The 13,015-nt window shown below is 41.6% G+C and overlaps 1 protein-coding gene across 1 annotated transcript; it reads left to right on the top strand.

The window, feature by feature from the left end:
* gpr143 (G protein-coupled receptor 143) lies at positions 1–12,779 on the top strand. The gene is made up of 9 exons (XM_059499443.1): positions 1–475; positions 590–699; positions 1,480–1,574; positions 1,643–1,735; positions 3,353–3,462; positions 4,211–4,319; positions 4,446–4,563; positions 9,837–10,089; positions 12,392–12,779. Exons 1-9 carry the CDS (start codon positions 229–231, stop codon positions 12,490–12,492), a joined length of 1,236 nt encoding a protein of 411 aa, XP_059355426.1. The 5' UTR covers positions 1–228; the 3' UTR covers positions 12,493–12,779.
* The last annotated feature ends 236 nt before the right edge of the window (positions 12,780–13,015 follow it).

Raw genomic sequence — 13,015 nt, forward strand, 5'->3', positions numbered from 1 at the left:
TCTCTCTCTCTCCCACACACACGCATGCACGCACATTCTTCACACGCACGCGCGCGCGCGCTCACAAACACACGCACAGATCACAGGAGTATTCTGGGCTCTGTTTCTTGTTCTCCAGATTAACCCGAAGCACATGATGCTGGAGCTCGTGATTCTCTCTCAGCTCAGAGTCATGAAAGCCTCTCTCTCTTCTGTCCTTCTCCTGCTGTTCTCCTGCAGAGCTCCATCATGGCTTCTCCGCGTCTGGAGACCTTCTGCTGTCCGAACCGTGACCCGGCCACGGAGTTCATCACCGGCTTCCAGCCGCAGCTCTTCAGCGGGATCAGCTCGTGCAGCGCCGCTCTGAGCCTCGCCTTCACCGGCCTCCAGCTGCTGCCCAAACACCGGCCCTTCAGACACGGAGCTCCGCACAAACCCGCCTCCTCGCTCCGGATCCTCTTCATCATCAGCGTCTGCGACCTGCTGGCCTGCGCAGGTGAACACACACACACACACACTGTCTGTAGAAACACTCGTGAGATCAGAGTCGGAGCACACAGAAGGTGTTTCTCCAGCTCTTCATCATGTCTGTGGTGATCTGTGTGTCCAGGGATGGTGGTCCGCTCCGGGGTCTGGCTGGGTTCTCCGGGTCTGATCAGCAGGATCTCGGCTGGGAACAGCTCTGATGTTTGGCCGCAGGTGTTCTGTGTCGGAGGAGCGGTGAGAAAACACCATCTCAGCATCTCACACACATCAAACACTCAAGAGAGTCATTCACTGAACAGAAACACACACACACACACACAGCTGCAGGAACCACAGATTACAAGCACCTTTTTAAACTACAACTTCTTTTTTAATATTAAATTTTTTTCTTGGGCTATTTAACATGCAATACTGACAAAAAATAAAATAAAAAACTCAATATGTCTAGAATATGAAAAAAAAAAAAACTTTTTAGACTTTAAAATAATATCTTCTCTTCCCATCTAAATTATGGACTTTCCCACAAAAATGTCTATCAATATTTAGACTTTTTCTTAATTAAATAGTAATATTTGAAATATGCATTCAAATAATATTTGAATTCCAAAATTAAATAATTCTAATTCTAATCCTATTGATGTCTGTTAGTATTTATTTGATATGGAAATAAAAAAACAGTATGTTTTTAGTCTTCACTGAAGATATTCATGTAAATATTATTATTTTTTAATATAATATTTTAGTGTTTTGTCAACTGTTAATATGTCTGAGGATGCAACAAAACCTAAATATTGAGAAAATCATCTTTGTAACTGTCCAAATGAATTCTTAGCAATGCATATTACTAATCAAGAAAATAAGTTTTAATAAATGTAATCACTTTGAGCAAATAATGACAGTTTTATCAAATACTACGTACATCTGGATCATGTTCATGTATTATCAAAGCAGAGCTGCAGTATATTTCTCCAGATCTAGACTGGTTTGTGGTCTGAATCTGGTTTGTGTCAGCAGATGTGGATCCAGCTGTTCTTCAGCGCCTCGTTCTGGTGGACCTTCTGTTACGCGGTGGACGTGTTTCTGGTGGTGAAGCGCTCGGCGGGCATCAGGTGCGTCCCATCATGCACCTGTGTCTCGGAGCGCTGCAGCAGATGCTGATGTGTGTGGTGTGTTTCAGTACGATCGTCCTGTATCACATGATCACGTGGGGTCTGACGCTGCTGCTGTGTGTGGAGGGAGTCGCCATGCTGTACTACCCCTCCATCTCCAGGTACACACACACCATCAGACCACATCAGGACACCAAAAACTCTTAGGAAAATAATAATACGAAATATGGTTTGGATGCAAAAAAACTATTGTGGGGGACAAAATAACAATATGGACAATGTTAATTCAATAATAAATGAATAAACTTATGATACGACTCCTTTAGTACACTGTAAAAATAATTTTAAATACAAATTTATATTAAAAAAATAATTATGGTAATTAAAATGATTGGATATAAGATTTTTAGGGTGGATTTGACAGGAAAATACTATTTCAGGCTTTCTACTTCAAAACACTAACTAAAATGTAAAAAATCTTGCTTAAATAGGTCAATAAAATTTCAAAACAGTGGCACATCAATTACATAAGCATGCATTTAAGATAATGAATAAAAGTCTTCTAATTAACACATTTTCCAAGTTCTTAAAAGTAAATCTGGTTTTGATGCAAAAAAAAAACTTTACTAAAATCATGTGGACCTCATTAATTATATAATAACATAATAAAATAAAAAAAACGTATGATATGTCCCCTTTAGTACATTGTAAAAATTATTTTTATCTTTTATATATATATATATATATATATATATATATATATATATATATATATATATATATATATATATATATAAAATGTAACAATTATTGTAAATAAAATAAGGATATTGTAATAAGGCACTGGAGTAGAGTAACAAGAAAATATTTATGTCTTTCTACTTCAAATGTAAAAAAAATTAAGAAAACTAAGAAAAAAAAATAAAAGAATAATTTCTAAATAGGTAAATAAAAGCAGGCACATTAGGCTTTCCCAAAAAAGTCTTACAAATAATAAATAAGTATTCACAACAGTGGAAAGAAAATCATAACATGGTCTTAAAAAGGTTAATACAACTTTTTTTTTAAATCTTTTTTTTTTTTTGAGCATAAAGCATTTTTTTATTTATTTAAGAATTATTATAAATACAGCAGATTATTGGAATAGATATTGCAAGAAAATACTCAAAATTTAAAATAAATACTAACAAAAATTAAGAGTGTAATGTCTAAACAGGCAAATAAAACAGAGGCACATTAGTTATGCAAGCATGTATTTAAGCTTACAAATAAAAGTCTTCTAATTAGCATTTTATTATTATTATCATTACAGTAGAAAAGAAAACCTTAAAATGTTATAAATCTAATATATATATATATATATATATATATATATATATATTTTTTTTAATCACAAATTCATGTCTAATTCAATGTTACTGTAAAAGTCTTCTGAATAACACATTCATTACAGTGAAAATAACATTTTTATAAATCTTATTTAAAAACAAAACACAAAATCATGTAACTTTCTTTCTGGTTATTTTTTTAAATTTACAAGTAATTTCTGTGAAAACTGTGTCTAACAAAATCCTAAACCAGTTGTTTTTCAGTGTGTAAAAACTGATACAGATATATGTTGCACACTTAATATGCAAATGAGCTACTCCAAGGTCACAGGTGTGATTCCCAGTGAATGCATGAACTAATAACATGCAATGTAAGTCACTTTGGATTAAAGCAGCTGCTAAACGCATGACTGTGACTGTGATCTGACCTGATTGTGTTTGTCATGTGAGCTGTGAGAACGGCCTTCAGCACGCCATTCCTCACTACATCACCACATACGCTCCCATGCTGCTGGTGCTCCTCGTCAACCCTCTGCTCTTCACACGCACCGTGTCTGCTGGTGAGTACAAGACAGAAGAGCAGTTGAGCTAAAAATGAACACTAGCTGAAAATGCTCACCTTCAGATCATCTGAGATTAGTTTGTTTCTTCATCAGATTTGGAGAAATGTAGCATTGCATCAGTGTCTCATCAATGGATGCTCTGCAGTGAATGGGTGCCGTCAGAATGAGAGTCTGATAAATACATCACAATAATCCACAGCACTCCAGTCCATCAGTGAACATCAGGAGAAGACACAAGCTGAAACACATCCAGCATTAAGATGTTTTTAACTCATATATGAGTCTATAATAACACTTCCTCCAGTGAAACAGTGTTCTGGTCTGAATCAGGAGAGAGATCTGCACGGATAAACCGCTCTAAACAAATCTGTGTCTGGATTTTGATGTGAGAGACAACAGAAGATGCACTTTTTCACTGGAGGAAGTGTTATTATTGATTATAGACTCTTATGTATTTGAGTTAAAAACATCTTAATGCTGGATTTGTTTCATCTTTTGTCTTCTCCAGATGTTAACTGATGGACTGGAGTGCTGTGGATTATTGTGATGTTTTTATCAGACTCTCATTCTGACGGCACCCATTCACTGCAGAGCATCCATTGATGAGACACTGATGCAGTGCTACATTTCTCCAAATCTTTCAGCTAATTTTACTAGTGATTTCTAAAAGAAAATCTTTTAAAGTAAATCCTACACTGAGTTTTATAAGGATTATAATCTGACGTCTGTCTGTGTTTTGATGCAGTGACGTCGCTGCTGAAGGGTCAACAGGGAATCTACACCGAGAACGAGAGACGACTTGGATCCGAGATCAAAATACGCTTCTTTAAGATCATGCTGGTCTTCGTGGTTTGGTAAGAAACTCTTCAAGACGAAGACTTTAAACAGTCTTTAAACTCCTCTTTAAACAGTTGTGATGGTTTTATCACCTTCAATCAATAATGAACACATAACTGTTTCTGTGCTCTTCATCACGTCAGCTGGCTGCCCAACATCATCAACGAGGGTCTGCTGTTTTATCTGGAGATGCAGGACGATGTTTCAGCCGGCGATCTGAAGAACGTCCGTAACGCCGCGCTCATCACGTGGTTCATAATGGTGAGGATTTCTGTTATGCTCCAAATCACATGAATCATATATTTGTGACCGCCAACAATAAAGATCCATCCACCCGCTCCTGTGAGATTTGAGATGCATCCCTCTAGTGCTCTAGCCTTAATACAGTACACATCTACTGTCACTATTAGTTTTGTCTCGTCCATTGCTATGGTTGTCACATGCTATTTGAGAGTGAATCCAGCATAAATATGTAAGTAAGTAATTTCTGAAACATGCATGTTTCCCAAAAACAAGTTTAATGCAAAATTCGAATGGATCAACATTTTGATAAATTTTGAAGTAAACAAGAAATAATAGCCTGGTTTCACAGACAGGGCTTAGACTAAGCCAGGATTAGGCCATAGTTCAATTAGGATATTTAAGTCATTTTTATAAACATGCCTTATAAAAAAACAACAACAAAAACATTACTGGTGTGTATCTGGAGACAAAACAAAGACATTGATATATTTCAAGATCAGTCAGTGCAAGTTTCTTTCAGTTGAAACAGCTCAGACTTACATTTTAGTCTGAGACTAGACTTATGTCTTGTCTGTGAGACAAGTGGAATATCTTAACTCATTTTACTTGTAAAATAAATGCATCTTGATTCTAGAATGTTTAGATATTTAAACTAGAAAACAAGACAAAAATACAAAGAATTTTTTTTTTTTTTTGCAGTGGAGAATTTATTAGAGATTCTATGTCCCCATCAATGCCAAAATCAAACACCCTTGGAATGGATAGTAAAGACTCAAGAGCGCTCCCTAAATAATCACTAAAAAGCCTTCACTCATCTTAGTTCATCGTGATCCATCTCACACGGTTCTGTTATAGTCAGCAAACCTCTTATTTACATTGCAGTCTAGGTGTTATAGATCTGCTACGCTGCTGCTGCTGTTGGTTATTGCTGTAGTTGTAGATTATTGCTGCTGCGCTAAGTACAGAAACTTGCTACTTCCAATGCATACGGTGATACAGTGCTGTGAGTATTTAAGATGTACTGCTGCTGCAATAGCATATAAAACATATAATATATATATATATGAAATAGGATATAAAATAACCCATAGCAGATCCATAAAGGTGGAACTGGGGAAGGAGGAGGGTTACGCTAACAAGCCATTTAAATGTAAAAGAGCAAGCTGTCTCCTCCTTGAACTGCCACCTTAACGTGGTGGAGGGGTTTGAGTACCCGAATGACCCTAGGAGCTATGTTGTCCGGGGCTATATGCCCCTGGTAGGGTCTCCCAAGGCAAACAGGTCCTAGGCGACGGGTCAGACTAAGAGCGGTTCACAAACCCCTTATGAAAAGATTACATAAAAGGACCGTGACGTCGCCCGGTATGGCGCAGCCGGGGCCCCACCCTGGAGCCAGGCCCGGGGTTGGGGCTCGTATGCGAGCGCCTGGTGGCCGGGCCTCCCCCCACGGGGTCCGGCCGGGCTCAGCCCGAAGGAGCGACGTGGGGCCGCCTTCCCGTGGGCTCACCACCTACAGGAGGGACTGTAAGGGGCCGGTGCTTAGAGAATCGGGCAGCAGTCGAAGGCGGGGGCCTCGACAGCCCGATCCCTGGACACGGAAACTAGCTCTAGGGACGTGGAATGTCACCTCACTGGCGGGAAAGGAGCCCGAGATTGTGCGTGAGGTTGAGAGGTTCCGACTAGCGATAGTCGGGATCACCTCTACGCACAGCTTGGGCTCTGGAACCACACTCCTCGAGAGAGGATGGACTCTTCACCACTCTGGAGTTGCCCATGGTGAGAGGCGGCGGGCTGGTGTGGGTCTGCTTATAGCCCCCCAGCTCAGCTGCCATGTGTTGGAGTTTACCCCGGTGAACGAGAGGGTCGCTTCCCTGCGCCTTCGGGTCGGGGATAGGTCTCTCACTGTCGTTTGTGCCTACGGGCCGAACGGCAGTGCAGAGTACCCGGCCTTCTTGGAGTCTCTGGGAGGGGTGCTGGAAAGTGCTCCGACTGGGGACTCCGTCGTTTTACTGGGGGATTTCAACGCCCATGTGGGCAACGACAGTGACACCTGGAGGGGCGTGATTGGGAGGAACGGCCCCCCTGATCTGAACCCGAGTGGTGTTCAGTTATTGGACTTCTGTGCTAGTTACAGCTTGTCCATAACGAACACCATGTTCAAGCATAAGGGTGTCCATCAGTACACGTGGCACCATGACACCCTAGGCCGTAGGTCGATGATCGACTTTGTGGTCGTTTCATCCAACCTCCGGCCGTATGTCTTGGACACTCGGGTGAAGAGAGGGGCGGAGCTGTCAACTGATCACCACCTGGTGGTGAGTTGGATCCGATGGCGGGGGAGGAAGCTGGACAGACTCGGCAGACCCAAACGTACTGTGAGAGTCTGCTGGGAACGTTTGGCAGAGCCTCCTGTCAGAGAGATCTTCAACTCCCACCTCCGGCAGAGCTTCGACCGGATCCCGAGGGAGGCTGGAGATATTGAGTCTGAGTGGACCATGTTCTCCACCTCCATTGTCGAAGCGGCCGCTCGGAGCTGTGGCCGTAAGGTCTCCGGTGCCTGTCGAGGCGGCAATCCCCGAACCCGGTGGTGGACACCGGAAGTAAGGGATGCCGTCAAGCTGAAGAAGGAGTCCTATTGGGCCTGGTTGGCTTGTGGGACTCCTGAGGCAGCTGATAGGTACCGGCAGGCCAAGCGGACTGCAGCCCGGGTGGTTGTGGAGGCAAAAACTCGGGCCTGGGAGGAGTTCGGTGAGGCCATGGAGAAGGACTATCGGTCGGCCTCGAAGAGATTCTGGCAAACCGTCCGGCGCCTCAAGAGAGGGAAGCAGTGCCCTACCAATGCTGTTTACAGTAGAGGTGGGGAGCTGTTGACCTCAACTGGGGATGTCGTTGGACGGTGGAAGGAATACTTCGAGGATCTCCTCAATCCCGCTGTCACGTCTTCCATTGAGGAAGCAGAGGCTGAGGGCTCAGATGTGGACTCGTCCATCACCCAAGCTGAAGTCACCGAGGTAGTCAAGAAACTCCTCGGTGGCAAGGCACCGGGGGTGGATGAGATCCGCCCTGAGTACCTCAAGTCTCTGGATGTTGTGGGGCTGTCTTGGCTGACACGCCTCTGCAGCATCGCGTGGCAGTCGGGGACGGTGCCTCTGGGATGGCAGACCGGGGTGGTGGTCCCTCTTTTTAAGAAGGGGGACCGGAGGGTGTGTTCCAACTACAGGGGGATCACACTTCTCAGCCTCCCTGGGAAAGTCTATGCCAGGGTACTGGAGAGGAGAATCCGGCCGATAGTAGAACCTCGGATTCAGGAGGAACAGTGTGGTTTTCGTCCAGGCTGTGGAACACTGGACCAGCTCTATACCCTCTACGGGGTGCTGGAGGGTTCATGGGAGTTTGCCCAACCAGTCCACATGTGCTTTGTGGATTTGGAGAAGGCATTCGACTGTGTCCCTCGCGGCTGCCTGTGGAGGGTGCTCCGGGAGTATGGGGTCCGGGGCCCTTTGCTAAGGGCTATCCGGTCCCTGTACGACCGGAGCAGGAGCTTGGTTCGTATTGCCAGCAGTAAGTCAGACTTGTTCCCGGTGCGTGTTGGACTCCGGCAGGGCTGCGCTTTGTCGCCGGTTCTGTTCATGATTTTTATGGACAGAATTTCTAGGCGCAGCCAGGGGCCGGAGGGGGTCAGGTTTGGTGACAACACGATTTCGTCTCTGCTCTTTGCGGATGATGTTGTCGTGTTGGCTTCATCAAGCCAGGACCTTCAGCATGCACTGGGACGGTTTGCAGCTGAGTGTGAAGCGGCTGGGATGAGAATCAGCACCTCCAAATCCGAGGCCATGGTCCTCAGTCGGAAAAGGGTGGCTTGCCCACTTCAGGTTGGTGGAGAGTTCCTGCCTCAAGTGGAGGAGTTTAAGTATCTTGGGGTCTTGTTCACGAGTGAGGGAAGGATGGAACGGGAGATTGACAGACGGATCGGTGCAGCTTCTGCAGTAATGCGGTCGATGTACTGGTCTGTCGTGGTGAAGAAAGAGCTGAGCCGCAAGGCGAAGCTCTCGATTTACCGGTCAATCTACGTTCCTACTCTCACCTATGGTCATGAGCTTTGGGTCATGACCGAAAGGACAAGATCCCGGATACAGGCGGCCGAAATGAGCTTTCTCCGCAGGGTGGCTGGGCGATCCCTTAGAGATAGGGTGAGAAGCTCAGTCACCCGGGAGGAGCTCAGAGTAGAGCCGCTGCTCCTCCACATCGAGAGGGGTCAGCTGAGGTGGCTCGGGCATCTGTTCCGAATGCCTCCTGGACGCCTTCCCGGGAAGGTGTTCCGGGCGCGTCCCACTGGGAGGAGACCCCGGGGAAGACCTAGGACCCGCTGGAGAGACTATGTCTCCCGGCTGGCCTGGGAACGCCTCGGTGTCCCCCCAGAAGAGCTGGAGGAAGTGTCTAGGGAGAGGGAAGTCTGGGGTTCTCTGCTTAGACTGCTGCCCCCGCGACCCGGCCCCGGATAAGCGGAAGAAGATGGATGGATGGATGGAGAGCAAGCTGTGTATGAACATGAACCAATCCGCTTGTGCCAAGTCGTGTAACTCTAAGAATATCAATAGTTATTCTAACACCCATCAGCCTGCGCTATCTAGTTTCATGACTGTACTATACATATTTAAATCTGAAACAAGATGTAGTTTAATAGCTATGATACTGTTTTTGAAATGCAATCTATGAATAAAGCAATGACAGGAAAAACTGCCATCTAACAACAGCTTAAAAAAAAAGAAATCTTCAAAAATAAAGCATACACATGAAACCAAATTAAAAAATATAAGTTATTACATAAGCATGTGTCATTTTCTGTATTCTAAACAAAGAATACTCTTCTTTTGTTACTTTTACTTACTTTTGTTAAGAGATTTGGACAAATGTCCACTTAGTTTGATTCTTTGAAATTTGAATGAGTATTTGTTGTATCTGTGTACATTGCAAAGCATTGTAGAGCCCGGGAAAGGTCCTGTATAAGTTAAACATATTATTATTATTAAACTCATGAAACATTTGGCTTCTAATATTTTAGAGCAGTCAGTGCAATTTGGGAAACAACTAAATAAATCTAACTATGTGTGTGGAAATATTCAGATGTAACTCCCTTTGTAATCATTAACGTTTTCACGAGTAACTAATTTAATTACACTTTTGTTATTCTCACTAACTGTAAGAGATTTGCACCAGCCTTGCCTTGCCCAGTAACTCTCCAATCCTGTATTTGAGTTAACTCTCTTGTTAAACATATCTCTTGTCCTCAGGGAATCCTGAACCCCATGCACGGGTTTCTCAACACGCTGGCGTTTCACGGCTGGACGGGGCTGAACGTGGACTTCAGCCAGCAGAGACGGCGCGAGCTGCCCTGGGACTCGGCCTCCACATCGCTGGCGGGTGGATATACACCCGTCGCCGGATCAACACTGCTCTACCAAAGCCACGTGCAGGAGATCAAGAAGAACCTGAGTGCTAACGGACAGCAGCAGCCCTCAGACGCCATCAGTGTCCTGTCTGAAGGTAACGGACTGCAGCAGGAACACAGACACACACCCGTCTACACGGGCTTCTGAATGCTGCATCTGAAAACTATGAAATTAAATACATGTTCAAATGGGACCTGAGCTGTATTGTAAGAAATAAACATACTATAAACAACCAAAGTTTTGAAAATCTCTTCTGATCCCCAAGGCTACATTTATTTGGTGTGAAATATTATTGCAGTTTCAAACAACTGTTTTTCTATTTTAGTATATTTATTGCGTCTATTAGTTTTCATCTTCTTCCTATATTGAGTCATACCAAAGAACCGTATTGTGAAAAGTTATGAAATTTGGCACACTGATTGAAGACAGCATTAACATTAAACACACCAAATTTGGAGTCTCTAACTCAAACTCTCTAGCGCCACCAACAGTTCAGAGTTGCGCTCATGTTTATGCGAATGCATGATTAAAAGTAACTTTCTATGGGTCAAGATTTTTTGCAATTCTCAATTATGTGAAAAAAAAGAAATTTCATACTCATCCTAGACCGTTTGTCTGATTTTAACCAGAATTGGCTCAGAGCCTCTTCAGAACATGCTGGCCAAACGTTATGGAATTCTAGTAGATTAGTCAAACCATTTTCGAGTAACACGCAAATGAATTCTGCGAAGAGCATGCCAAAATAGACGTGAGGCTATATCTACACATCGCTTTAGCATATTCAAACCAAACTGGGTGTGTGTTATAACCACCCTGACCTGAGGGCACCTGCACAGTTTTGGTACAGCACCCCCTAGCTGTCAGGAGATATGAAAATTGCTATTTTTGCTTATAACTTCTGAACGGTTTGGCTAAATCGAATGGTGTCTAATTTTCTCATGTCAGCAATTTAGAATTGTGTTGTAACATACCATATTTATAACCACAATGACATATGGTTATGCCAAGAATATCAATACCAATTATGCCATAACTGACTGAACGTCCTTTTTTTTTTTAACCCTTATTTAATATTACTAGTGATTGTAGTTATGATTTTTACATTTGGAAAAAATCATCTTCAGAATTGAATGTCTTTGATTACTTATTGTTGCACTTAATCCAGTGCTTACTGCCTTGCTTGCTTCTGTAGTGTTTGGCCCCTAAATTTCTGCTTGCATCTAGATTTTATTTATTTTGTATTTTTTGTGATGCACAGCTGTAATTTTTTAGCATTACTCCAGTCTTCAGTGTCACATGATCTTCAGAAATCACGTTAAGCTCTCTTGGCCACTTTAGGAAAACAGCTGTTTTTTTAAATGAAATAAATGAAACCTTGGTGAGCAATAGAGACATCTTTCAAATGCACTAAAAAATCGTAAATATACATTACATATTAATCTTAAAAATATTCCAGACTTCGACAACTAGTGTAAATACTAAATACTAAATATATATATTATGTGTAATATATGCTGCTCTGATAATCTATTTCATATGTCAGTGGTTTTCAGCGACTGAATCTGGGATCTGTTCTGTTTGGGTTTCAATCTACAGGAAGAAACAAAGTTAAATACAAATAATAAACTCTACTAACCATATACACATGCACAGTTACGATAGCAAAATAAATCAACTTACCACTGGAGGAGAAATACATCAACTCTTGTTCTTATTATTAATTTCCAATTTAAAACAACTAAATTCATTCAAAGGTAACACTTTATATGATATTATGGACCGTATCTTGTATAGAAGTGTATTTATAAATGTGTTTATACTTACAACATGTAAAATGATCTGCCAAAATACACTCCATATTCAAGAGAAAATTATAAAAAGTCTTGATATCTAATAGAGTGATGCTGCTCAAGTAAATGTAATTTGGAGATTTTTAAATAGAAAATAAGATATATATATATATATATACTCAAAAATAGCAATAGCCAACAATACCTTGTATGGGTCAAAATTATTAAAACCCAAAAAATGTATGCCAAAAATCATAAGGATATTAAGATCATGTTCAGTGAAGATATTCTGTAAATTTCCTACGGTAAATATATCAAAACTAAATTTTTGATTAGTAATATGCATTGCTTAGAAATCATCTGAACAACTTTAAAGATGATTTTCTCAATATTTAGATTTTTTGCTTCCTCAGATTCCATAAATTTAAATAGTGGATTTGGCAAAATATTGTCCTCTTAATAAACCATACATAAAAGGCTTATTTATTCTGCATTTAGGTGGTGTATAAATCTAGATTTCTAAACACACACACACACAATATAAACAGCATTAAAAATACCACTTCAGGGATGAAATTAACTAGTCTTCTCTGTCTCATCTCATAGATTCAGAGTCTAGTACAGTAGAAATCCACATATCCAGTGAGCAGCGAGAGTTTGAGGATGTAAAGCCAAACGGAGCATCACTGGGGATTTCTACGGGCTGAACGTCCCGCCGGCCTCAAACACGCTCTCTCTTCTGATTCACAAAGACAAAACCAGTCTTCATGCATTTGTACAATCAATCAATCAATCCTGTCTCCTTGCCTGTTTGTGCTGTTGAAGGTTTCTCTGAAACATCACATAATTCAGTACGAAACTTTGATTTGAATCAAATATAACAATTTTTGTCATTTACCAAAGGTACACACTGTAAAAATGCATGATTATAGAGCACATAGAGATTGTGTAGACATAGCTGTTGCTGCTTGCTTTACTCATTTTATACTTCATTAAATTACTTCATTAAATTATACTTATTAAACATACACATTTTAAGTGTCTTTTTTGGTTTAATTTTGGTGTGTTTTTAAATCGTAAGTCTTTACAGCTTACAAAGACTGCAGTTATTTGATCAAAAACAGTAACAACTGTGAAATATTATTATAATTTGAAATAATGAGTTTTCCATGCTAGCATTTTTACATGTAATTTATTTGTGTGATGCAAAGCTGAATATTCAGCATCTCT

This window comes from Carassius carassius, chromosome 19, assembly GCF_963082965.1.
Source record: "Carassius carassius chromosome 19, fCarCar2.1, whole genome shotgun sequence".
NCBI lineage: Eukaryota > Metazoa > Chordata > Actinopteri > Cypriniformes > Cyprinidae > Carassius > Carassius carassius.